At 63.1% G+C, this 23218-nt stretch overlaps 1 protein-coding gene across 19 annotated transcripts in view; it reads left to right on the top strand.

Moving 5' to 3' along the window:
* Positions 1 to 20839, top strand: part of DGCR2 (DiGeorge syndrome critical region gene 2) — a 28615-nt gene extending 7776 nt beyond the window's left edge. For 2 of the 19 annotated variants that reach the window (XM_086349237.1, XM_086349244.1), the window contains 9 exons: positions 1195 to 1317; positions 9624 to 9749; positions 11836 to 12046; positions 13012 to 13088; positions 13404 to 13580; positions 14002 to 14205; positions 17078 to 17230; positions 17727 to 17963; positions 18905 to 20839. In XM_086349237.1, coding sequence (XP_086205363.1) covers positions 1195 to 1317; positions 9624 to 9749; positions 11836 to 12046; positions 13012 to 13088; positions 13404 to 13580; positions 14002 to 14205; positions 17078 to 17230; positions 17727 to 17963; positions 18905 to 19152 — 1556 coding nt within the window. In that variant the 3' untranslated portion in view covers positions 19153 to 20839. Of the gene's footprint in view, positions 1 to 1194; positions 1318 to 9623; positions 9752 to 11828; positions 12047 to 12948; positions 13089 to 13403; positions 13581 to 14001; positions 14206 to 17077; positions 17231 to 17726; positions 17964 to 18412; positions 18815 to 18904 lie in introns of those variants that run through there. The other 17 variants (XM_086349233.1, XM_086349239.1, XM_086349236.1 and 14 more) reach the window with 16 other exon arrangements.
* The last annotated feature ends 2379 nt before the right edge of the window (positions 20840 to 23218 follow it).

Genomic DNA, 23218 nt, shown 5'->3' with positions numbered 1-23218 from the left:
CCCTGCGTTTGGTAGCCCCACGCTCCTGTTGCCTGAGCACGCCGTGCCCCAGGGCCCAGCGCAGGAAGCAGGGGCGCGCTGAGGCGGCAGGACCATGCGCTGTGCCATCTGTCACCCCGGCGCCCCGCCCCGCGGGCAGCCCCGAATTTGCGTCTCATCTGTGAGTTGAGCTGCTTCTTCGGACGTGTGTGTGGCTTTCCAGTCGTTTCCCCGCCACCTGCTGAGACGCCCTCTCTCCACTGACTTGTCTTTGTACCTCTGTCGAAAGGCAGCGGCCGTGCCAGCATGAGTGCGCTCTGGGCTCTGTCTTCCGTTGGCTCAGGCACCTTTCGTGAGCTTTTGATCAAGAAGTTTTACTAACTCTGAAGAAGTTCAGTATACCAGCCGTGCTTGTTTGTGCGTCTGATAGTTTTTACCGAATGACAGACTGTGGATTTTGACTTGTTGAGCTCTGCGTGTTTCTGCGCGTTCCTGTGGTGCTCTCGAGCCTTGCTGTGGAGCGTGACCGGGAGACGGTGCGGTCTCTCCAGCTCTGTCTTGGGCTCGCTTAGGCAGAGCTAGGGCAGCCCTTGACCTGGAGTCAGGTTTTCCCACTAGTCAGGCAAGGCTCTCACGTGTCTTGGCCCCACGCCCGTGACTTAGGCGGCTCTGGTCTGAACGCTGAGAGCCGAGCTTTCGTGCCTGTGGAGCTCCGGCTGTTGTCCTCAGGGCAGGCCCTTCTGGCCTGGGCGGTGTCTGATCCTTGCTCCCCCAGGCCGAGGCGCTTTGCTTCTCCCGCAGGTGGAGGACCGGATCTGCCCTCGCTGCCGTCTCCCTGGGCTCCTGGGGTGGCCCTCAGCTCAGGAGTCCGCAGGCTGCGTCCCGAGGGCTTGAGAGTTAGATCTCCAGCTTCGGGTCACTCCGCAGCGGCCACTCTGCTCCTGGGCGCCCCCGTGGGGAGCCCGGGCAGGCGGAAGGCAGGTGCCGGCCCGGGCAGGCCCATCTGTCCTGTCGGAGGCCTCCGCCTCTGTTCTCCCTTAAGTGCAAGTCGTGCCCTGTCACACCCTGGCCCGCGTGCCTGGAGGTCAGGACACCTTCCCGCCTGAGCTCCGGCCCCTGGTGGCCCCTCCCGCTCCCTGCTCCTGCCCCGTGCGCCTCCTGCGCCCTGGGTGTGCCCGGGCCGCGCACTCAGGGCCCCTGCGTTTGCCCCCACAGAGCTGCGGTGCAGCCCCGGGCAGTTCGCCTGCCGCAGCGGCGCCATCCAGTGCATCCCCCTGCCCTGGCGGTGCGACGGCCTGGCGACCTGCGAGGACGGGAGCGACGAGGCCGCCTGTCCAGGTGAGTGCGCGTGCGAGGCGGGGTGCAGGCGAGGCTCTGCTGGGAGCCTCCTGTGCGGGAGCTTCAGCGAATCCGTGGGACAGCCTAGCCACATTCGGCCGGCGGCTTTTGAGCTTGGACTGCAGGCCTGCTGGAGTGACCACAGGAGGCTGTTTCACGGTCCTGCTGAAAGCCTGCTAGAATCACAGCTAAAGACGTAAAACCACAGGGACCAAGGAAACGGGGAAAGACGACCCGGGGCTCGGTCACGCCAGCAGTGTCTTTGGAAGATGAAAAGCAGACAGTGTTCCGGACAGCCTGCCTGCCAGGGCCCGGGAGGGGGGCCGCAGCCGCCGTGCCCAGAGCCCCTCCCAGCGCCTGCTGGTGTCGCTGAGCCCGGGGTGCGTTCCTGTGGCGCTGGGAAGGCTTGAGGGACGTGGGTGCGGGGATCGGGCCGGGGGGCATGGCCGGCCTGCAGGGGGCGGTGGTCCTGGCAGCGCCTCCCTGCCCTGAGGGCAGTTGGCAGCTGGAGGTGGGCGTGTTTTGCGGGCTCCCTCCAGCCTTGTCAGCTGGTGGAAAGCACAGGTTCCAGTTGGAAACCCCTTTTGCTGGAAATAGCTGCCTGGTCCCTGTTCTCCGTGAGCAATCTCTGATGCACGGGGGCGGGGGTGTAAACAGTGTGTCGGAGTTTTAACGGAGAAGAAGTTACAGCCTTATTAAGAGGCATTAGAGAAGACTTGAATAAAGAGGGTGTTCTTAGCAAGGAAGGCTCGGCATGGTGAAGCTGCCTGTTGGTCCGTTAATTTGTGGGTTCAGTGCATCCCTGGAGGGTTTTTGGGGGAATGGGACGAGTCACTAGAGACGTCTGGAAGGATCAGGCCCTGAGGTGGGGACTTGGAGAAGAGTCAGCACGAGGCCTCCTTCACGGCTGGCCCAGGGAAACCAGACTGGCTGTGTGATGGAGGAGCTGCCTGAGACAGTGGGGAGACTCGACTCGCGGCAGGAGGCGGCCTCCACCCCGCGCTGCGGCTGGGGTGCTGCGGTCCCCATGCCCTGTAGAGATGAGCCGCAGGCTCCTTGGAGACGAGCTCCCGGAAGACGGGGGGAGCATACTTGTATGACTTCGGTGTAGAGAAGGGTCATTTTCAAGTCACACAAAAGGTTAACTCCGAAATGAAAGCAGAGCATCCCTGGTGGCTCAGGGGTAAAGAATCTGCCTGCGATGCAGGAGACACGGGTTCGATCCCTGCTCTGGGAAGATCCCATGTGCCTCAGAGCAGCTTAGCCCCTGCGCCACGACCACTGAGCCTGGGTTCCACCGCGAGAGAGGCCACCCCAGGGCGACACCGTGCACCGCAGCCAGATTAAAGTTCAGTCTCCCTTTTGTCAAAAAGTGCTGATAAACAGTGCGGACGGGCACGCCTCCGAGGGAGATGGCGTCACCCAGAAAGGCTTGTGGTCTAGCAAACAGAAGGCCCGCCAGGGGCAAGAGCCGATCAGGCGTGTCACAGAGCAACGGGCACGGTGTGCAGGGCCGGGCAGAGAGGCGCTCTGCCCCGTGTGGTCAGGCGCCAGCGAGCCTCTCGCAGCGGCTCAGGTGGGCGGGCCTCGGGGCGCTGGCCGCCAGGAGCCGGACAGCCTGCGGGCAGCTTGCGAGTCTGAGCGCAGCTGAGAGAAGGCACCAGTGCTGCCTCCGCGGCAGACAGCTTCCTGAGCTGCCTCGGGCTTCCCCGGAGGCAGGGAAGGTGTCTGGCATTCCCATCTTGTCAGGAGCTTTCCACAGTTCCTTAATGATCCACACAGTCGAAGGCTTCAGTGTAGTCAGTGAAGCAGAAGTAGATGGTTTTTGGAATTCCTTTGCTTTTTCTGTGATCCAGTGGATGTTGGCAATTTCATCTCTGGTTCTTCTGTCTTCTCTGAATCCAGTTTATACATCTAGAAGTTCTCGGTTCATGTACTGCTGAAGCCTGGCTTGGAGAATTTTGACCGTTACTTGTCTAGCGTGTGAGATGAGTGCAATTGTGCGGTAGTTTGAGCATTCTTTGGCATTGCCCTTCTTTGGGATTGGAATGAAAACTGACCTTTTCCAGTCTTGTGGCCACTGCTGAGTTTTCCAAATTTGCTGACATATTGAGTGCAGCACTTTAACAACATCATCCTTTAGGATTGGAAATAGCTCAACTGGAATTCCAGCACCTCCACTAGCTTTGTTGGTCGTGATGCTTCCTAAGGCCCCCTTGACTTCACACCCCAGGATGTGTGGCTCTTCGTGAGTGGTCACACCGTCGTGGTTATCCGGATCATTAACATCTTTTTTGTATAGTTCTTCTGTGTATCCTTGCCACCTCTTCTAACCCTCTTCTTCTTCAGGTAGATCCTTACTATTTCTGTCCTTTATTGTGCCCATCGTTGCGTGAAATGTTCCCTTTACAGCTCCAGTTTTCTTGAAGAGATCTCTAGTCTTTCCCATTCTGTTCTTTTCCTCTGCTTCTCTGCAGTGTTCATTGAGGAAGACTTTGCTGTCCCTCCCAGCTGTTCTCTGAAACTCTGCATTCAGTTGGGTGTGTCTTTTCCTTTCTCCTTTGCCTTTTGCTTCTCTTCTTTTCTCAGCTACTTGTGAAACTCCTCAGACACCCACCTTGCCTTCTTGCATTTCTTTTTCTTAGGGCTGATTTTGGTCATTGTCTCCTATACAGCGTCCCAAACCTTCGTCCGTAGTCCTTCAGGCACTATCAGATCTAATCCTTTGAATCTCTTTGTCATCTCCACTGTGTCGTCATAAGGGACTTGATTTAGGTCATACCTGAATGGCCTGGTGGTTTTCCCTACTTTTCTTCCGTTGAAGACTGAATTTTGCAGTAAGGAGTTCATGAGTTGAGCCACAGTCAGCTCCCGGTCTTGTTTTTGCTGACTGTGTAGAACTTCTCCATCTTCGGCTGCAAAGAAGAGAATCAATCTGATTTTGGTATCGATCATCTGGTGATGTCCACGTGTAGAGTCATCTCTTGTGTTGTTTCAAGAGAGTGTTTTTGCTATGACCAGTGTGGTCTCTTGCAAAATTCTGTTAGCATTTGCCCTGCTTCATTTTGTACTCCAAGGCCAAACTCGCCTGTTACTCCAGGTGTCTCTTGACTTCCTACTTCTGTATTGCAGACCGCTGTGATGACAAGGACATCTGTTGTTGGTCTTAGTTCTAGAAGGTTCTTCATAGAACCGTCAGCTGCAGCGTCTTCACCTGCAGTGGTCGGGGCACAGGCTTGGATCACTGTGACGCTGAGTGGTTAAGAACGTGCCGTGTGTTTTTAGCCAGGCTCTTACGCGTGGGCCTTTAGTTTGTTGTCGTTCAGTTCAGTTCAGTCGCTCAGTCGTGTCCGACTCTTTGCGACCCCGTGAATCGCAGCACGCCAGGCCTCCCTTTCTATCACCAACTCCCGGAGTTCACTCAAACTCATGTCCATCGAGTCGGTGGCGCTATCCAGCCATCTCATCCTCTGTCGTCCCCTTCTCCTCCTGCCCCCAATCCCTCCCAGCATCAGTCTTTTTCAATGAGTCAACTGTTCCCATGAGGTGGCCAAAGTGTTGGAGTTTCAGCTTTAGCATCAGTCCTTCCAAAGAAGTCCCAGGGTTGATCTGCTTCAGAATGGACTGATTGGATCTCCTTGCAGTCCAAGGGACTCTCAAGAGTCTTCTCCAACACCACAGTTCAAAAGCATCAATTCTTCCGCGTTCAGCTTTCTTCACAGTCCAACTCTCGCATCCATACATGACCACAGGAAAAACCATAGCCTTGACTAGACGGACCTTTGTTGGCAAAGTAATGTTTCTGCTTTTGAATATGCTGTCTAGGTTGGTCATAACTTTTCTGCAGTCACCATCTGCAGTGATTTTGGAGCCCCAAAAAATAAAGTCTGACATTGTTTCCACTGTTTGCCCATCTATTTCCCATGAAGTGATGGGACCGGATGCCATGATCTTCATTTTCTGAACGTTGAGCTTTAAGCCAACTTTTTCACCCTCCTCTTTCACTTTGATCAAGAGGCTTTTTAGTTCCTCTTCACTTTCTCCCATAAGGGTGGTGTCATCTGCATACCTGAGGTTCTTGATGTTTCTCCTGGCAGTCTTGATTCCAGCGTGTGCTTCTTCCAGCCCCGCGTTTCTCATGATGTACTTTGCGTTGTTCTCGTTAGTTTGCTGTTATAAAGAATGTCACAGTGAGTAACGTTGTGCATATGTGGGGTTGGGGGGAGACTGTTCTATTTGGGGAATTAGAGAGGTATCATTAATGTGAATTCTTACATGTCAGATTGTTGGGTCGGGTATGTAGCTTTCTAGATTCCTTACTCTGCCACTGTGGGCCTAGGGTTTAGCTTTCAAGGTTCAAGTAAGTCGACAGTGAGTTCCTGCTACGATAAGAGAAGCTTGAGGCTGACAGGTGCTAACGGGACCGGGTCCTGGAACAGCAGGGATAACCAGGCTCCTTTGGACACGCAGTCGCCTTCTGTGAGCTGCGGCTCGTCCTCCTGCCCGCCAGTCTTCAGGCCTCTCATCTCCGTGCTGCTGTTTGCCTCTGTGACTGCGCCTTCTTTAAAGTCTCGCTGCTGGCCGCTCTCGCCTTCTGAGACGGCCCTCACTCTGTGGAGCGTTCCTCTCTAAATATCACTCTGTGTCTGGAAGCCGAGCTTCTTGGAGTCCTGGGCACGGGGAGATCTCAGCCTCAGGACCGTGGCTCCATGTCCTGCCTGGGTTCTGCGTCTCAGGAGCTCGTGCTGTTAACAGTCGCTGGGTGGGACACACCCGGTTCAGGAGTCACCTCGTAATGTCAGTAGGAGCTTCACCTTCACTCAGTTGGATTGTTTCTTAACTAGTTTGGCTGGTAAACTGTCTTTGTGGTTTTGTCTGTTAACCTTCACAAGACTCCCTGCAGAGAAGACAAGCACGTATTGTCTGGGAAGGGGCTGCCAGGCTCCTCAGCCTGCAGCCTGGCAGCCGCCCCGGGACGGGCGGGACAGACGCGTTTTCCAGCTACAGGCTCGCTGAACACTGAGTGACAGAACCATGCAGGGAGGCTGCGTGACTGGTGACGGGGGTGGGGCTGAGTGCTTGTAAATGGCTCGTCCTTCGCTGTTCCGATGGCAGTGCTAAAGGCCGCACCTTTCTACAAACTGAAAGGAAGTCTGTCCAGAAAAAAAGCCAGCTCTGACCAGTTCTAAGCAGACCAGACAGGGACCATAGGTCCGCAGTGCTCCCGGTGTGCTCTCAGCTCCATTCCTCCCCATCCTCCCCTCAGTGCTCCCGTGTGCTGGCGGCTCCGTCCCTCCCCCTCCTCCCTCCATCCCTCCCCTTCCCCCCTCCGTTCCTCCCCCTCCTCCCCTTGGTGCTCCCCGTGTGCTGGCGCCTCTGTTCCTCCCCCTCCTCCCTTCGGTGCTCCCCGTGTGCTGGCGGCTCCGTCCCTCCCCCTCCTCCCTTCGTCCCTCCCCCTCCTCCCTCTGTCCCTCCCCCTCCCCCCGTCCCTCCCCGTCCTCCCCAGTGCTTCCACGCCGTCACAGGCAGTAGCAGACTCAGAACTCGCTGTGTTTGCAGTTTGTCTCTCTGTGCTGCACACATTGTCCACGTCATGCGTGTGTCCCCAAGGGAGCAAGACAGAGGTGGCGGTCCTGGGCTCCCCCGACTGTGAGACCCCCCGTGCGCAGGGCCTGGCCCCGGCTGAGGGCAGAGAGAATCAGTTGCAGGAACACATGCAGCATAACAGAAAGCCCGCTGGTAACTGTGTATCTGTGGGCTCTCTAGTTTTAGAAAGCCTGCACCAGCTAAGGAGGCATTGGATTTTGGACCACGGTTCTCAACCTGTTTGGTGTGAGACAGGAAAGCAGCAGGGGTGCCCACAGCTCGGAGCCTGCACAGGCGTGTCTGGACGCAAAGTGGACTCACATTTTGTCCTTTATCCGCAAGTCCTCTCCACTTCTGACCAGCAGAGTGCCCCGCACGCTCTACCGCTGCCCTGGGTGGGCTATCTTAAGAGGAGCTTAAGAGCTGTCAGGGCTGGGCTCAGGCTGGATTCCAGGCTCGGAGCAGCACCGACCGCACTTCAGGAGTGAGGCCCCCACTCAGGGCTCAGGGCCCCCAGCTCCCGGGACACTCGGGCCGTGTGTGCTGGGCGGGGGGGGCAGGGAGCCAGGAGGGGAGACGCGGGCGCGCGGATGTGCAGAGGATCGGTGCAGACACTCCCCATGCTGGGCCGCCTGCCCTGCCCCCCACGGGCTGCAGATGGCTTCCCACAGGCTGCTCCCAGCCACCTGGTGCCCCGCGCCCCTGGCAGGGCTGGGCCTCCCCCTCCCCTGTGCCCCAGATTCCTGTCTCTGAGCAGTCTGACCGGTCCTGACCAGGTGCCCAGGGCTCTGCGTGGTGGGATCCAGTGGAAACACAGGTCTTGCTCGTTGGAGTAGCCAGCAGGGAGTGTGCAGTGCAGGCGCGTGGGTGAGCCTCCCCACACCCGTGTCCCAGGCGTGCCCATGCTGCGCCCTGCCTACCCCTGAGCCCCGCAGGGACCTGCCAGCCCCTCTGCCGGCCGCCCTGGGCCCTGGCTCTGCAGCCTCACCCTGCCCCAGAGCCGCTGGTCACAGCCTCCCCCAGGAGGAGAGCAGCGGCGCCCAGGTGTGCGCCTGGGGCCCCCGCCCCAGAGGGAGTCCCCGCCCCAGGTGGGAAAGGGCGCTGGAGCTTCTCTCAGGCCTGGGGCACTGTTGATGGGTGGCAGTGCCCTCTCTGTCTCTGACACGGGCTGTGGGAGCTCCAAAAGCACCGCCCAGCCATTGGTGCGGGCGGTGCAGAGCTCTGGGGTCTCGGGGCTGCGGACACAGCCTCTCCACCAGCCGGGAGTCAAGGGGAGCCCAACAGAGAACCCTCACGGGGCCTGCACGGCCGGCAGAAGTGACTTTCCCACGCCTAAAACAATCAAAGCTGTCATGGTCTTAACACACCACAAAGTGTGAGCTCGTGTTGGACACGGTTCCAACTGTTTGAAGGATTTGTATGGAAAAGAGTGTTTGGAAGGGCGGCCACCTCTGGAATAGCGACAGTTGGTCTGTTTTCCTCTATCCAAACTTTTGTGTTTTTTTCAGATATTTTATATTGGATACGTGTTATTCTACAACGAGAAAAAGTAAAAGTGACTAAATAAAAACAACGTCGGGGAATGCCCTGGTGGTCAGTGGTCAGGACTGCTGTGCTTTGCACGTGAACTCTGCCGCTGCTTGGAGAATTAGGGTCTTGCTGCCACAATCAGGAGGGTTTACGGCACCTCCCACCACCCTCCGGGCTCACCCCAGCACAAGCCCAGAGTGTGTGTGTGGTGGGGGGTGTCTCTGCACACCAAGTTGGGTGCCTGGTGTGTGTGTGTGTGTGCGCGTGTGTGTGTGTGTGTGTGTGTGTGTGTGGTGTCTCTGCAGACCGTGTTGGCCGCTGTGCTGACCTTGTGTGTGTGTGTGTGTGTGTGTGTGTGTGTGGTGGGGGCTGTCTCTGCAGACCAAGTTGGGTGCCTGGTGTGTGTGTGCGTGTGTGTGTGTGCGTGTGTATGTGTGGTGTCTCTGCAGACCATGTTGGCCGCTGTGCTGACCTTGTGTGTGTGTGTGTGTGTGTGTGTGGTGGGGGCTGTCTCTGCAGACCAAGTTGGGTGCCTGGTGTGTGTGTGTGTGTGTCTGTGTGTGGGTGGGGGTGTCTGCAGACCGTGTTGGCTGCTCTGCGGGCCGTGCAGCCGTGTCCTCTGCTGGGCCTGCAGGTGGGGCGCAGCGCCCCAGGGACGCGGCCTCTGAGGGTCCTGCCGGTGCCCCAGGTGAATCTCACTCCCCTGGGCCTCCTCGCTCAGGCCTGTGAGTCATCCTTGGACCACACCCACAGAGCTAGCGTCTGCCTCCCCCTGCGCCTCGTGTTCACACTTGGGCCGTGCTGCAGGCCTGCTGCACGGGAGGGCTGCGTGGGTGCCCGGGCCCTGGCCTTGAGGGTGAGGGAGGGGCGACAGGCAGAGAGGGATCCCCGCCTGGACTCCGCAGGGAGCCCCTGGGCCGGAGCTGCAGGGGTTCCACAGGGGCCTGTTAGGAAGCACAGTGTGGAGGCCCCGTTTCGTGAAGAGTGGAGAATTCCCAGGCGCGCTCAGTGAGACACACGTGTGACCCGTGAGGCATGAACTGTGCGTGAGAAGGGTTCTGAGGAAGCCTGAATAGACGGGGTCTCCAGCGGCCCCTCCGGCCCGCCCGCCCGCGGCTGTCTGCAAGCCGGCAGCTCCCTGCAACACCTTGCCCTCCAACTTGTCTGCAGCCACTGCTCTCTGCTTTCAGAAGTGAGCGGGCAGGCACGTCCCTACCATGGGAAGGAGGCTGCGGACCCGAGGCCAGGCCGGGCGCGCGGCAGCGACCCCTCGCACCTGCATGCCATGAGCGTGGCACAGCCCGTGCGCTTCAGCAGTAAGTTGCAGGCCTGCCCTGGTGATGACCCGGGGCCCACCCCATGGGTGCCCCTGAAACCCTGCTTCAGGCTCCTCCGGTGGCTGGGGCGGCAGGATGGCCTGCCCAGGGCCTCCCTGCCGGGCGGGGAAGCTAAGACCAGCACCAGGCCCTGGAGCTTTTCCCACAAGATGCTTGCCACATGGGGCCCAGGTGGACTGCCCTTGGTTCGTGGAGGAGGCTGCCCTGCCTGTGCTTAAAAAAATAATCAGTAGCTGGTTACTTCATGAGCTTCCTACAGTGTACGTGTTTTAGAAGCGTTCAGGAAGACTGAGACCGAGGGCGCGGCACAGCTGACCCCCTGAGCAGACGGGCACAGGCCTGGGTGGGGCGCTCCCGCCGCCCACCCGGGGGGCCCACCGTCCTGTCCACTGCTTTACCCAGTGGGCGCAGCACCCCATCCTGACCGCCCTGGCCCCCCAGCAGCAGAGCCCCGCCCCACCTCAGCGTCCCCGCACCGGCCTCAGCGTCCCCCCCAGGCTCAGCATCTTCCCCCGGCCTCAGCATTCCCCCCGCAGCCTCAGCGTCGCCCCCCTAGGCTCAGCGTTTGCCCCCAGCCTCAGCGTCCCTGCCCAGCCCTCCTCAGCGTCTCCCCCTGCCTCAGCGTCCCCCCAAGCCTCCTCAGCATCCTCCCCAGCCTCAGCGTCCCCCCCCAACCCTCCTCAGCTCCTTAGCGTCCCCCCCAAACCTCAGCGTCCCCCCCGGCCTCAGTGTCCCCCTTCAGCCTCAGCATCCCCCCAGCCTCAGCGTCCCCCCCAACCCTCCTCAGCTCCTTAGCGTCCCCCCAACCTCAGCATCCCCCCCCAGCCTCAGCGTCCCCCTTCAGCCTCAGCATCCCCCTTCAGCCTCAGCATCCCCCCAACCTCATCATCCCCCCCAGCCTCAGTGTCCCCCCGGCCTCGGCGTCCCCCGCCCCCAGCCTCAATGTCCCCCCCCACCAGCCTCAGCATTTCCCCCAACCTCAGCATCCCCCTTCAGCCTCAGTGTCCCCCCAGCCTCAGTGTCCCCCAAGCCTCAGCATCCCCCCCCAGCCTCAGCGTCCCCCCCAGCCTCACTGCCCTCCCTAGCCTCAGCGTCCCCCCCCAGCCTCAGTGTCCCTCCGGCCTCAGTGTCCCCCCCCCAGCCTCAGCGTTCCCCCCCGCCTAAGTGTCCCCCGGCCTCAGCGTCCCCCCCAGCCTCAGAGTGCCCCCCCCAGCCTCAGTGTCCCGCCCCCCGAGCCTCAGTGTCTCCCCCCGGCCTCAGTGTCCCCCCGGCCTCAGTGTTCCCCCCCCCCCAGCCTCAGTGTCCCCCCGGCCTGTGTCCCCCGCCCCAGCCTCAGCGTTCGCCCCTGCCTCAGCGTTCCCCCCCGCCTCAGTGTCCCCCCAGCCTCAGCGTCCCCCCAGCTTCAGCGTCCCCCCCAGCCTCAGCGTCCCCCCCGAGCCTCAGCGTCTCCCCCGAGCCTCAGCATCTCCCCCCAGCCTCAGTGTCCCCCAGCCTCCGTGTCCCCTCAGCCTCCGCATCCCCCCCAGCCTCCACATCCCCCTCAGCCTCCTCATCCCCCCCAGCCTCACTGCCCTCCCTAGCCTCAGTGTCCCCCCAGCCTCAGTGTCCCCCCAGCCTCCACATCCCCCCCAGCCTCAGTGTCCCCCCAGCCTCCACATCCCCCTCAGCCTCAGTGTCCCCCCAGCCTCAGTGTCCTTCCGGCCTCAGTGTCCCCCTCAGCCTCAGTGTCCCCCCCAGCCTGTGTCCCCCCGGCCTCAGTGTCCCCCCGGCCTCCACATCCCCCCCAGCCTCCGTGTCCCCCCAGCCTCCGCGTGTCCCCCCAGCCTCCGCATCTCCCCCGGCCTCAGTGTCCCCCAGCCTCAGCATCCCCCCAGCCTCAGTGTCCCCCAGCCTCCGCGTCCCCCCCAGCCTCTGTGTCCCCCCAGCCTCCGCATCCCCCCCGGCCTCAGTGTCCCCCCAGCCTCGTCCCCCAGCCTCACGTCCCCCCAGGCTCCTGAGCCGCACATGCTGGTGTGATGGCCTTGCGGGTGCTGACTGGGGCCACCCCGTCCTGCATGTTTCCTAGGGAAGTGCCCCACGGGGTGGCACCACTATGAGGGGACAGCCAGCTGCTACCGCGCCTACCTAAGCGGGGAGAGCTACTGGGATGCTGCACAGACCTGCCAGCGTGTGAATGGCTCCCTGGCCACCTTCTCCACCGACCAGGAGCTGCGCTTTGTGCTGGCCCAGGAGTGGGAGCAGCCGGAGCGGAGCTTCACCTGGCAGGACCAGCACAAGTGAGCTGCTGGGCCCGGCACCGGGGCCTTGAGAGCGCGTGGAGGGGGTTGGGTGGGGCTCGGGGCGGCGACTCCTGGAGGGCAGGGGCGGTGCCTGCTGTGGTGCCTTGGGCAGCCCTTCGGCTCTCCCACGGGGATTATGGTGCAGCTGCAGGGGGTCTGAGCCCGAGTCAGGACGGGCTGCTGCGTGTGGGACTCGGTGGGCCTGGCTCGTGGGCCGTGCCAGTGGACAGGGTCCTTCTGAGAGCCTGCCATGGGCCTGCTCATCCCTTCCCGAACCACCACGGGGAACCAGGGCTGACCAGGGCGCGTGCTGGCTCTGAGCCTGGCTCTAGGCCCGCAGGCTCTGCAGGGTCGGAGAGAACGTGTGGACACAGCCAGCCTCTCCCCACCCAGCGCTCAGGGCTTTGTTCTGGGGCCAGTGGGAGCTGAGGACCCACCCACGCTGCAGGGGCGGGCCCTGGGGCACCGTCCCACGGGGCGTGGACTGCAGGGTGGCCAGAGCCCACGAGGGCAGGGGCTGGCACAGTGACTGGCAGGGGGGGCTCCATGGGTCTGCCTGGTGACCTTAGAAGTGCCTAGCCCTAGGGTGGTGGTAAGTGCTTGCAGAAGGGGGAGGGCAGGCCGTGCCCTCGGGTGGGCACATGCACGTGGGGCTGCAGGGACCGTGGGCACCCCCAGGGCTGGGGCTGGGGGCACACAGGGCCCACCCCGCAGCCCTGGGGTGGCTTTGCTTGGATGTGGATCTGTCTGATGAGACCCGCTGAGAAGAGCAGCGTTAGCAGGAGGCTCGCAGGACGAAAATGACGGGTAAACTTGTATAGAATTTTAATACATTTTATTAAAATTAAGTATCAAACCTTGAAAAGACCATTCATGCTTTTGAGGCTCACATTGTAAAGGTCAGCGGAAGCATCAAAGGCGCACATTCAGAGCCGACGCCTCCTGCGATCTGCCTCCTGCAGGCTGTGGGTCGGCTACCAGTACGTCGTCACCGGCCGCAACCGCTCCGTAGAAGGACACTGGGAGGTGGCGTCCAAAGGTGAGGCTCCCTGGCCTTTGCGGAGACGCGCTGGGCTTGGCTGCCCGAGCTCTCCTGGCAGGCAGCCGGGGGTGTGGGCGCCGCAACGGCCCGCAGAGCCCGCGAGGCCCCGCCCCCCAGCTGCTGGGCCCGCCCCTCGCCCGCAGAGCGCCCGCTGCGTCCCCCCGGGAGGAAGAGGCGTCCTCCCCCTTCCTGGGGGCGCTGCCGACCCCCGCAGCGTGTCCCTGCGCCCCTGGGGCCCCCGGGCACGTGCAGAGGTGCGCGCAGAGGACCGGAGGCGGGCAGTCCCCGTGACGCCGTCCATCCGCCCCGCAGGCTCCTCGGAAGTGCTGCTGCCCCCGGACCCCATCTTGGCGGCGGCCACGGCGGAGGGTGACGGCGTGTTTTGCGCGCAGCTGCAGTGCTTCCACTTCCCCACGCTGCGCCACCACGACCTGCACAGCTGGCGCGCCGAGAGCTGCCAGGACAAGTCTTCCTTCCTGTGCAAGAGGAGTGAGCGGGGTCCCCCAACCCCAGGGCCTGACCCCTAGGGGGGCCTCTCAGTGCACCTGACCCCCGGGGGCCTCTCAGTGCACCTGACTCCTAGGGGGGCCTCTCAGTGCACCTGACCCCCCGGGGGCCGCAGGGACCCGGCACACCTGACTCTGCGGGGCCTCTGATCTCTGACCTGGAGATGGCTGGGGCCTGGGTGGTAGTGTCCCCCGTGACCCCTCGCTCCTCCCCAGGGTAGACGGAGGCTCTGCCCGGCTGCGCAGTGAGGAGATGGCGGCGGCCAGAGGCCCCGCCGCACCTCGCATCCGGAGCCACGACTCCCTCCTCCCCTCTCCTGCTCTCTGCGGCCCCCGCAGCCCTGGCCTGTGGTGCCAGGACTCTCCCAGGCGGCTGATGCGCAGGTCCGCTGTGCCTGTCTCAGGTCAGACGTGTGTGGACATCAAGGACAACGTGGTGGATGAAGGCTTCTACTTCACCCCCAAGGGGGACGACCCGTGCCTGAGCTGCACCTGCCATGGCGGGGAGCCCGAGATGTGTGTGGCCGCGCTGTGCGAGCGGCCGCAGGGCTGCCAGCAGTACCGCAAGGACCCCAAGGAGTGTTGCAAGTTCATGTGCTTGGACCCAGGTGAGCCTGCGCCTGGGGCTGGGGCCCGGACCGGGCGCCCCTTCACTGGAGCCGGCTTCCACCTCACCCTCCACTGGGGTGCTTCTGTGTCTGCATCTGGTGCTCAGGGGAACTTAAGCAAAAGACGAGACGTTGTCCACAGGCCTGCCGTAGCGCTCCCTGCTTGGTGGTGCCCCCTGGGTGGACGCCAGGCGGTGGGTGGTATGTGGTGACCTGTCCTTCCACCTCCTTATACTTGCACTGAGGTTTAAGTCTCATAGAGTAGGCAAACCCTCTGTATGCTACGATCATAAGATGCTGATGAAAGAAAGGCATGAGTATACCATGTTCATGGATCAGAAGACTCAGTCATCAGGAGGTGAATTCTCCCATGAATTACCTTTGGATTCTGCGCAGTCTCAACCAGAATTCCAGCAGATTTTCGTAGATGTTGACAAGCTGATTCTAAAATTTCTGTGGAAAGGCAAAGGAAGTAGAATAACCAAACCAGTTTTAGAAAAGAAGAAAGTTGGAGGGTTCACGGTACCTGGTTGAAAACTTACTGTGTAGTCATAGTATCTAAACGGTGATTTCAGCAACTGACATGCAGATCAGTGGAACAGAAGAGTCTAGTGATAGTCCACACGCACGCAGTCAGCTGATAGTCAACAGAGGCACAAAGCAATTCAGTGAAGAAAGGCTGGACTTGGAACACACAGTGCTGCAGCAATGGAAATCCCTAAGCCAGAAACCAGCTCGTGAGCCTTCTACTGCACTCCCTGCTGTGTAGAAACAAGCGCGTGAGCCTTCTACTGTGCTCCCTGCTGTGTATAGAGTCGCTGCCAAGGTGTTCATACACCGTGTAAACCTTCATACACCTTCCAGAAGAAAGCACACGTTCTTTTATTTTTAATTTTTTAAAATTTTACCAAGGTGTAGCTGATGTGCAATGCTTCAGTTTCAGGTGTACAGCAGAGGGAATCAGTTACACACACGCCCACTTTTTGCAAGGTTCTTTCCCTGTAGGTTTTTAGAGAGTACGGAGCGGAGTGCCCTGTGCTGCCCAGTAGGCTCTCGCCGTCTGATGACACTATAGTGTGCCGTCTGTACGTCAGTCCCAGCCTCACAGTTGATGCCTCCCCAGCGTACTTTTAAAATTAAGTCTTTTAAAAGAAAAAGTAAGAAAAACCTTTGTGACCTTGGGATACACAGCATTTTTAGATCAAAAGAAACATTAATAGATCACACTTCATCAAAATCAGAAACTTCTGCTTGTGGAAGACCCTTGAGGAAATGAAGAGATAAAGCACCAACAGAGAAACACAGATGAGACCCCTAAGCTCTTGTGTGCGGAGTGTGGAAAAACTCTCAACTAAACGAAATGCAAACGGGCCACCCTGGGGAAGAACAGGCCGCCGCCCACCTCGAGGGTCTGGGAGGGGAGGGGCCCGTCCCAGAGCCGCCTCAGAGGCTGGGCCTGATGCCCACTGCCTGTGCCTGGACGACAGTGGGCAGCCTTGCTGGGCATGGCCCGAGCGACCGCAGGGCCCGGGAGGCCTCTGTCCCCAAGGATGCTGTTCTCTGCGTCTGCCTCCTGGTGCCTCCTGCCGCCGAATGCCAGGGACGGCCACTGGGGACCTTGACCATGTCCTGGGGTCTGCCTTGGGCTGAGTAGGAATTCATTGTTGCAGAGAGAACGCCCCGTGCTGGGACCTCTGAGCTGACCACAGGCTGGCAGATGCCCTGGCCACCCCTGCTGAGGGGCGGGATCTGGAGGGGCTGTGCCCTTTCGCACGCTGCTCCCCGGTGTCTCAGCAGGACACCCAGCTGCAGGGGAGCCCATGTGAGCCTGGCCGTAAAGTGTATTGTCAGGCTGCGGTTGGGTGCCTGCCCACGCGGCAGAGGCAGGGGGTCGAGAGGGGACCTGGAGCCTTCACACTCAGGCCGCCCCTGCCCTGGAAGCCCTCTGGTCTCCACTCTGGGTTCAGGGGCAGGCATTCCGATGCTGTGACACGATGCCCGTGACCCCTGTGTGGGTCAGAGCCTGGGGCTGCCGGCCCTGCCTTCTGCCCCCACCACGCCCAGCAGGCCTGGTGTGCATCGGGCAAGGTGGCTGGCCCGTGGGCCGGTGCCACCAGGGTGTTGAGCTGTGTCCCACCAGGCCCACCAGAGGTGTCACCAGACGCTGCCGTGGTCCCCGGGGGTGCAGAGGTGCTGGCCCGGCCCGTAGCAGAGCAGCAGCAGCCACCTCCCAGGGTGGAGGACTTCCAGACTCCCGGCTGGTGGGGTGGGTCTGCGCCCACCAGAGCCTCTGTCCCGAGGCCTCTGGTGCAGGTGCAGGGCCAGCCCCAGCCCCAGGGAGCTGCTGGGGGCCCTGGGCCTCCCCCACAGGGCAGGCCCTGCCAGACTTGCTGGGATCGGACCGTGACCTGGGGGAGGACATCCTTTCTGGCTGGCCACCTCTCCCTTCTGCAGGACCCCCGGTCCGCAGTGGATCCCGCGAGGAGGCCCTGGCTTCCCACCCCCAGAGAGGGCCAGCAGGAGGGTGGGTGCTGGGAAGTCAGGAATCAGAAGAGCCACTGGCGGGGCGAGGGGAGGTGGGGGCTGGGATCCGGGACTCTCAGGTCCAGGGGCCGCACCCAGACGCTCTGATCAGTTGCGGGCTCCGGGTGAGCCTGGCCTGTGTGTGAGGACTGTGGTGCAGGATGGACAGAGCTCTGGCCAGGTCTAAGCTTGGACGCTGATATGGCCCGGCTGACCTCAGCCCCCTGCCCGGGGACACTCCTCCCTTCTGGGCCCTGTGGCCACCACGGTCCTGCTTAGCCCGGTGAGATGGGCGGGGGGCGCTGGGGGCGGGGCGCGGGGCCCCTGAGCGCTGCCCTCCCGCCCGCAGACGGCGGCAGCCTGCTGGACTCCATGGCCAGCGGGATGCGCCTCGTCGTCAGCTGCGTGTCGTCCTTCCTCGTCCTCTCACTGCTGCTCTTCATGGTCCATCGGCTGCGCCAGAGGCGCCGCGAGCGCATCGAGTCCCTGATCGGGGCCAACCGTGAGTGCCCCGCCCCCCCAGCGCCGGCTGGCTGTGGCCCCAGTCGGAGGAGGGAACCGGGGCTGCCCGCCCCCACCCTCGGCGTCCGTGTGGTGGGAGGGGCGCCGGCCCCCGGGCCGTGTGGGCAGCTGCCGGGCCGCCTGCCGTGGAGACCCAGGTGTGTGTGGCTGGTGGCCGCTTGGGGGCGTGGCCCACCCTCGGCGCACGTGGTTGCACGTCCGCCCCCGCCGCGTAGCTTCCGAGATCCCGCCTCGCCGGGTGGGGGAGCGCCGGGCTGCGGATCCGCGACGCTGGGCCTCGGGTGTGAAGGGCCCACCTCACGTGGGCAGCGAGGCTCTCGATGACCCTCCTGGGGGCGGAGCTGCAGGGTAGGCGTCAGGCCGGGGCGTCGGCGCGGGGTCAGGGCTCTGGTTCGGCAGGTGGCCGCCGGGGTGTGCGGCTCCGCGCCTGGGGCGTCCAGCCCGAGTGACAGCCCCGTGCCCCTCTCTCCGCCCAGTGCACCATTTCAACCTCGGCCGCAGGATCCCCGGCTTCGATTACGGCCCCGACGGCTTTGGCACGGGCCTCACGCCCCTGCACCTTTCCGACGACGGGGAAGGTGGGACTTTCCATTTCCACGATCCGCCTCCGCCCTACACCGCATACAAGTACCCGGACATCGACCAGCCCGATGACCCACCGCCACCCTACGAGGCCTCCATCAACCCGGACAGCGTGTTCTACGACCCCGCAGGTGATCCTCGGGGCGTGGGAGCTGCAGCATGGGCCCCATTCTTGCTGTTAAGGTGGCCCCACTGCAGGGGTGGGCGGGCTCACCCTGCCCCTGCCTCCCTCCCGGGACCCCTCAGCCGGGCCCTGTGGGGAGGGGGTCCTGGGCGGGGTGCACGTGTGGCGAATTGAGGCCACGCCCCACGGCGGGCCCTCCTGTCCAGTGGGAACAGAACCTATGAGTGAGTCTGGTCCGTCTGACGCTGTGAAAACCAGCCGTCAGCAGTGGAGCAGAGGGACACCGGGTGCCCATCCACAGCCTGGCCCGGCCCTGTCCCAGGTGCACGCAGGAGTCCCTACGGAGCCCCCGTGTGTCACACGCACAGACACGACGTAGCAGGCGGGCTTTGCAAGGCCCGCGCTGCTGTGACCTGGTCTGTTAGGTCAGCGTTCCCTCCCGTGTGGCCCCCATAGGCAGGAAACACTTGGACCTGACTTCTGCCCCGGGGAGAGGCTGTCGCCGCCTGCTGGCAGGGACGGGGAAGAGCGAGCGGTGCTCCTGGGGCAGCGGGTCTCTGACGCCTCCGTGGGCGGGACAGCAGGAGTGCGCGTGCGCGGGGCCCCAGTCTGGGTGCCTGGGTCCCTGGGCCCCCGCTTCCAGCGCGCGTGTGGGAGTCGGGGCTGCCGCGCCCCCCTCAGGCAGGCTGTTTTGGGGGCGTCCTGCCCAGGCCGTCACCCTCACCTGCCCCGAGGTCCAGCCCGCGCCTCGTGCGTGTGCGTGAGGGCCACCTTTGTTCTGCTGTCAAAGCCTGTTCCCCCCCCCCCCCCCCCCCCGCATACACCCACCGGGGTTTGCTCACAGCCGGACCCCCGCTTGCCCATGAAGCCCCCGCACGGTGCAGCTGCAGGGAGGAGCCGCTGGGAGCCGAGCCGCCCCGCCCCTCTGACCCCAGTCTCCTCCCGCAGAAGACGACGCCTTTGAGCCGGTGGAAGCCGCCCCTCCCGCCGCTGGAGATGGCAGCCGGGAGGGCACGGTGCCCCGGCGCCCGGAGCGCACCCCCGGGGCCCCTCTGGCCGACCTGGAAGACTCGGCCGACAGCAGCAGCGCCCTCCTGGCACCGCCTGAGCCCGGCCCGGGTGGGGGTGCCCCCACCCCAGAGGCGCTGCCAGGGGGCAGCCAGCACAGCCGAGGTTCCCTCAACACCGTAGTGTAGAGGACGGCCCGCGGGCCCGAGGGGCACTTGTCTGCCCTGAGAAAGACACTGGTGCCCGTGGGCAGCGTGAGGGCCCGAGGCAGCTTGGGCCTCGCCCAGGCGCACATGCGGTCCCCAGGGAGCACCCCATCCCCCAGCCCCGGGGCCGCCTTGAGGGCTCAGATACGTGTAGCTTCCGGTTCCTGTCTCTCTCTCAACAGCGTTCGACTGGTAGAGTTCACAGAGGAGGCGCCGCGGCTGCCGTGGGGAGGGTCACCCTGGCTCTGCTGGGCTTGGCTGTTGCCCCAGTGTGGGCACACCTGATCTGAGGACTGTCGACGGCCTGGGCGGGTGCCTCAGAGGCTGCTCTGGGGGTGCCCCCAGCTCCCGTTGTCACACGGTGGGCCTGGCTGGGGGCCTTTCTGCCGAGGCCCTGAGGTGGGGCTGCCGGCTCTGTGCTATCTTCCCTGCTAGGCTCAGTGAAGCTCGGTGCCCGTCCCGAGGCTCCCCCAGCACCGTGCATGGCGCCCCTGGAGCCAGGCTGAGGCCTCTAGCCTGCCCTGGTGTCCCGCCCTGGGCCTCGCTGCCGCTGGAATCTGGGTGCCCCCGCTCCTGCTGACCCTGCCCCACCCCACCTTGTTTGTGCCATAAAGGGTCGTGTCCCTGGGGGGAGGGGCTGAAGCTCACGTCCTGGGCTGTCCACCTGAAAGCCCAATGCCTGCCCAGCACCGCCACCCCGGAACCCGGTGGCTGCATGCCGCCTTGCTGTGCCCAGCAGCAGGGCGCTGGGTGCCCTGCCCCAGGGGGCCTTTGAGGGTCCCTGTTGCCTGCTTCTGGGCAGTGGTCTTGTCTCCTGACATGGGGCTTTAGCATTTCTGAGGTTTGGAGATGAAGCGGGTTTTGTGCGATTTTCAGCACATCATCTTTTCTACGTCGAGTGTCTGGCTTTTTCTTTGTGTGCATGTGTGTCTGGGTCCATGTGATTGCGGGCGGTGGCCAGCCGCGGGGACTCGCCTGGGGCCCCTCGCAGCCTCGGTGGGCCAGCAGCAAGGAGGGGTGACGAAGAGGGTGGTGCCCAGCCGTGCCAACACAGTCTCCCGTGGAGACCGTTTTCTTCTTCCCGGGTGGCATGAGATGCTCACGTTGCCCACAGAGCAGGGCTTGGCCCTCAGGAGCCAGTGCTGGAGGCCGCGCCATGCAGGGGGCCGTGTGCCGTGCAGGCCTGCAACCCCCGCGGAGGGCCTGACTGCTGAAGAGGGAGCAGAAGGTGCGTCCTGCCACTGCTGTGTGCTGGGCACAGCGGTCACCACAGGCCTAATTGGTGCGGGTGAGGGTCGTGAGCACTCTTGCTTTGGGGTGGGCACACCAAGGGGCCTGGCCCAGGCCTTAGACCCGTGCACACAGGACGTGTGGGGACCGAAGGGTGCCAGGCCAGTCAGGCAGGTGAGGGTGTCCTGGGGCAGCCGTGGGGGCCACGGTCAGACAAGTCCTGGCCAGCCCTGCTTGAGAGTCCTGTGCGCCAGAGGGCTCCTGGCTGCCTGTTCCAGGTGGGTGTCCATACTCCACCATCTCAAGGCCTGTTTGTTTTTGTTTCACTAAGGGTTTCTAGTTTGGGTTTATTTTTGGTTGGGTTGGCACTAATTCTTTTCTTAAGATGCTGTGAGAACCATTTCATCCAAATGCCAAATAAACCTGTGTTCTGGAAGAACTGTGGGCAGTCCTTGGTGCGACCCCAGCTGGGGTGGGAGGCCCCGGTGTCTCTGGAAGCCGGGACAGCTGTGGGGCTCAGAGACCCCAGCACTTCTGTTTTCTGACCCTGTTCTTTAGTGACTCACCAGTTGCTGGTGTGGGACCAGCGGGCACCCAGCGGACTCGGCCTCAGGCAGTCCTCCTGCGGTCCTAACCCACCCTCCCGCAGCGCGCGGGGTCGGGGGAGGCCCTGGGGTTTGGGGAAGGCAACCTGAACGCCGGCAAGCGGCAGGCGGCCCCGTCAGCACCGCGGACAGCACCAGGTGGGGGGTGGGTAGGGTGCCGGCCGAGCCTCCGGAGCTAGGACCACGGCCCGGGATCCGCTGGGCGCGGAAGCCAGGGCCGAGCCCTAAGGCGGGGTGGGGGCGCAGCGGCCTCCCAGACCCTTTGATCAGGCGGCCGTGGTCTTGGGACGTCCTTTCCAGCCAGCCGCCCGAAAGTCAGTGGCCCTGGGACCCAAGGTGCCCTCCCCATCGAACGTCGTCCTTGCTGATGGCCGGGGCGCTCCTGGTCCCCAGCCTCCGTCCCCGGGTCTGTAGGGGCATGCCAGTAGCACTCCTGACCCAGGACTAATGGGGGAGGGGGCAGCCGTGAAAGCAAGGTGTTCAGGCGGAGACCGGCCTGCGGCGGTTGCAGGCAGCTGGTGCTGCCCAGCTGTCTCCCCGGCTGGAGGAGCCGCCCCTGCGGTCCTCTCCGGGCCTGGAGCCTCGAGGCCTCAGCCACGCCTCTAACCCACCCTCCCGATAAATGCACCGCCCTTGCCCGCCGCCTGCGTTGTCTGCTGCTCACCGCCACACCACGCAGGCCAGCCCTGGCACTCGCCTTCCTCATGGTGCGGCTGGCGGTATGCGCTCTGACTCTGAACCTGTTTGTTTCTGATCCTCACCTCGCGGGATGCTCCCTCTTCTCCATGTGACGCCCTGCCCCTGGCGAGGGGCGTCGTTTGAGGAGGAAGGTGGAGTCAGGGAAGAGGAGACCAGGGTCTGCCTGGCACCCGCTGGCCCAAGACGCGGCTCCCACCCTTGGACGGCGCTGGGTCAGTGCTCAGGCCAGGATGGCCCATGTCAGTCCGCAGGTGCCTGGTGCTACGACTCCCCAGCCCTAAGTTGTGCTGAGAACACCAAGCTGCTTCTAGCGCATGGACCTGTGAGCCTGCGGTGTGGCCAGCCCAAGTGGGAGCAATGGTGGAGGCCCCTGGAGTGGGAGACCCTCCCCGCCCCCCTTCCCGGGGAGCAGCTGCCCGAAGAGCTGCCCCTGAGACAGTGCTGCACGTGCTCTGGCCAGGCCTGGTTGGCGGGAAGGGCAGTGGTGACCTGTCCGGTGGGGCCTGCGTGTGTGTGGGGGGGCCACCTTCCTCTATGCCCCCACGTCTCCTGAGCCCCCCTAGAGACCCAAACCTGTTCCTCCAGGCCCCACCCATTGGAAGGAAACAGCCCTAGCCCATGGGGCCCAGCCCAATCCCCATCAACATCGACCTTCACCAGGTCCAGCTAGACCCCGCTCTCAGGCTCTTCATCTTCCAAGGCCATGACTCTGCACCTCCAGGCCTGTGGACCCTGGAGGAGGATGGTCATACGGGTCAGCACCCCCACCGACAGGAGCACAGTCCCCTGCACAAGGATCCCCACCCTCACACAGGAGATGAGACGCCATCCAGGGACCAAAGACCCCCCACAAGGGTCAGGAAGCCCCACAAATGGATAAAGAGCCTCTACGTTCGGGATGCCCCCCCGGAACCAAAGTCTCCATGAACAGCACGGGAACCACACTGGTGGAATCCCCAGCAGAGGTCAGGGACCCTGCCCCCAGGAGCAGGCAGCCATTGTCCCCCGAGGCACAGAAGTGAGGCCGCACCCAGAGCGCAGAACGCCCGGGGCGCCTCGCAGTCACCCCAAGCCAGCAGTCACCCCAAACCAGCATTCACAGAGCCGAGGTGGGTCAGGACCCAGACTCCTCCCCTCAGTGCAGGGCGGGGGCTTCCCCCGCCGTCTGTGGACACAGCTGGCCAGCAGGGGGGCCAGGACACCCGTGTGTTGTGGTTCCACAGAGGCCCAGCCAGGGAGCAGGCCGGCCGGACAAGGACCTTTGCTCTCACCTTGTGCCCTGGTGGGTGAGGGGAAGAAGCACTCTGTGCTCCTCCCAGTGGGCGCAGACCCACACAGGCCCCCGGAGATGCGGGGCGCCGAAGTCCCCACCTGCCTACTGCACCCTGCAGCTTCGCTTCCCCAGCGGGGGGGCCCTGGGTGAGTGGGCTCCGAGCACAGCCTGCACGCACAGGCCACACTGCCACGTGGAGGTGGGCGGGCATGGGGAGGTAGGGACGGAGTGCCCCCATGGA

This window comes from Bos grunniens, chromosome 17, assembly GCF_055505025.1.
Source record: "Bos grunniens cultivar Pamir isolate PY7600 chromosome 17, Bosgru_T2T1.0, whole genome shotgun sequence".
NCBI lineage: Eukaryota > Metazoa > Chordata > Mammalia > Artiodactyla > Bovidae > Bos > Bos grunniens.
The sequence above is the reverse complement of the archived record's forward strand: the minus strand, read 5'-3'. Positions and strand labels throughout refer to the sequence as shown.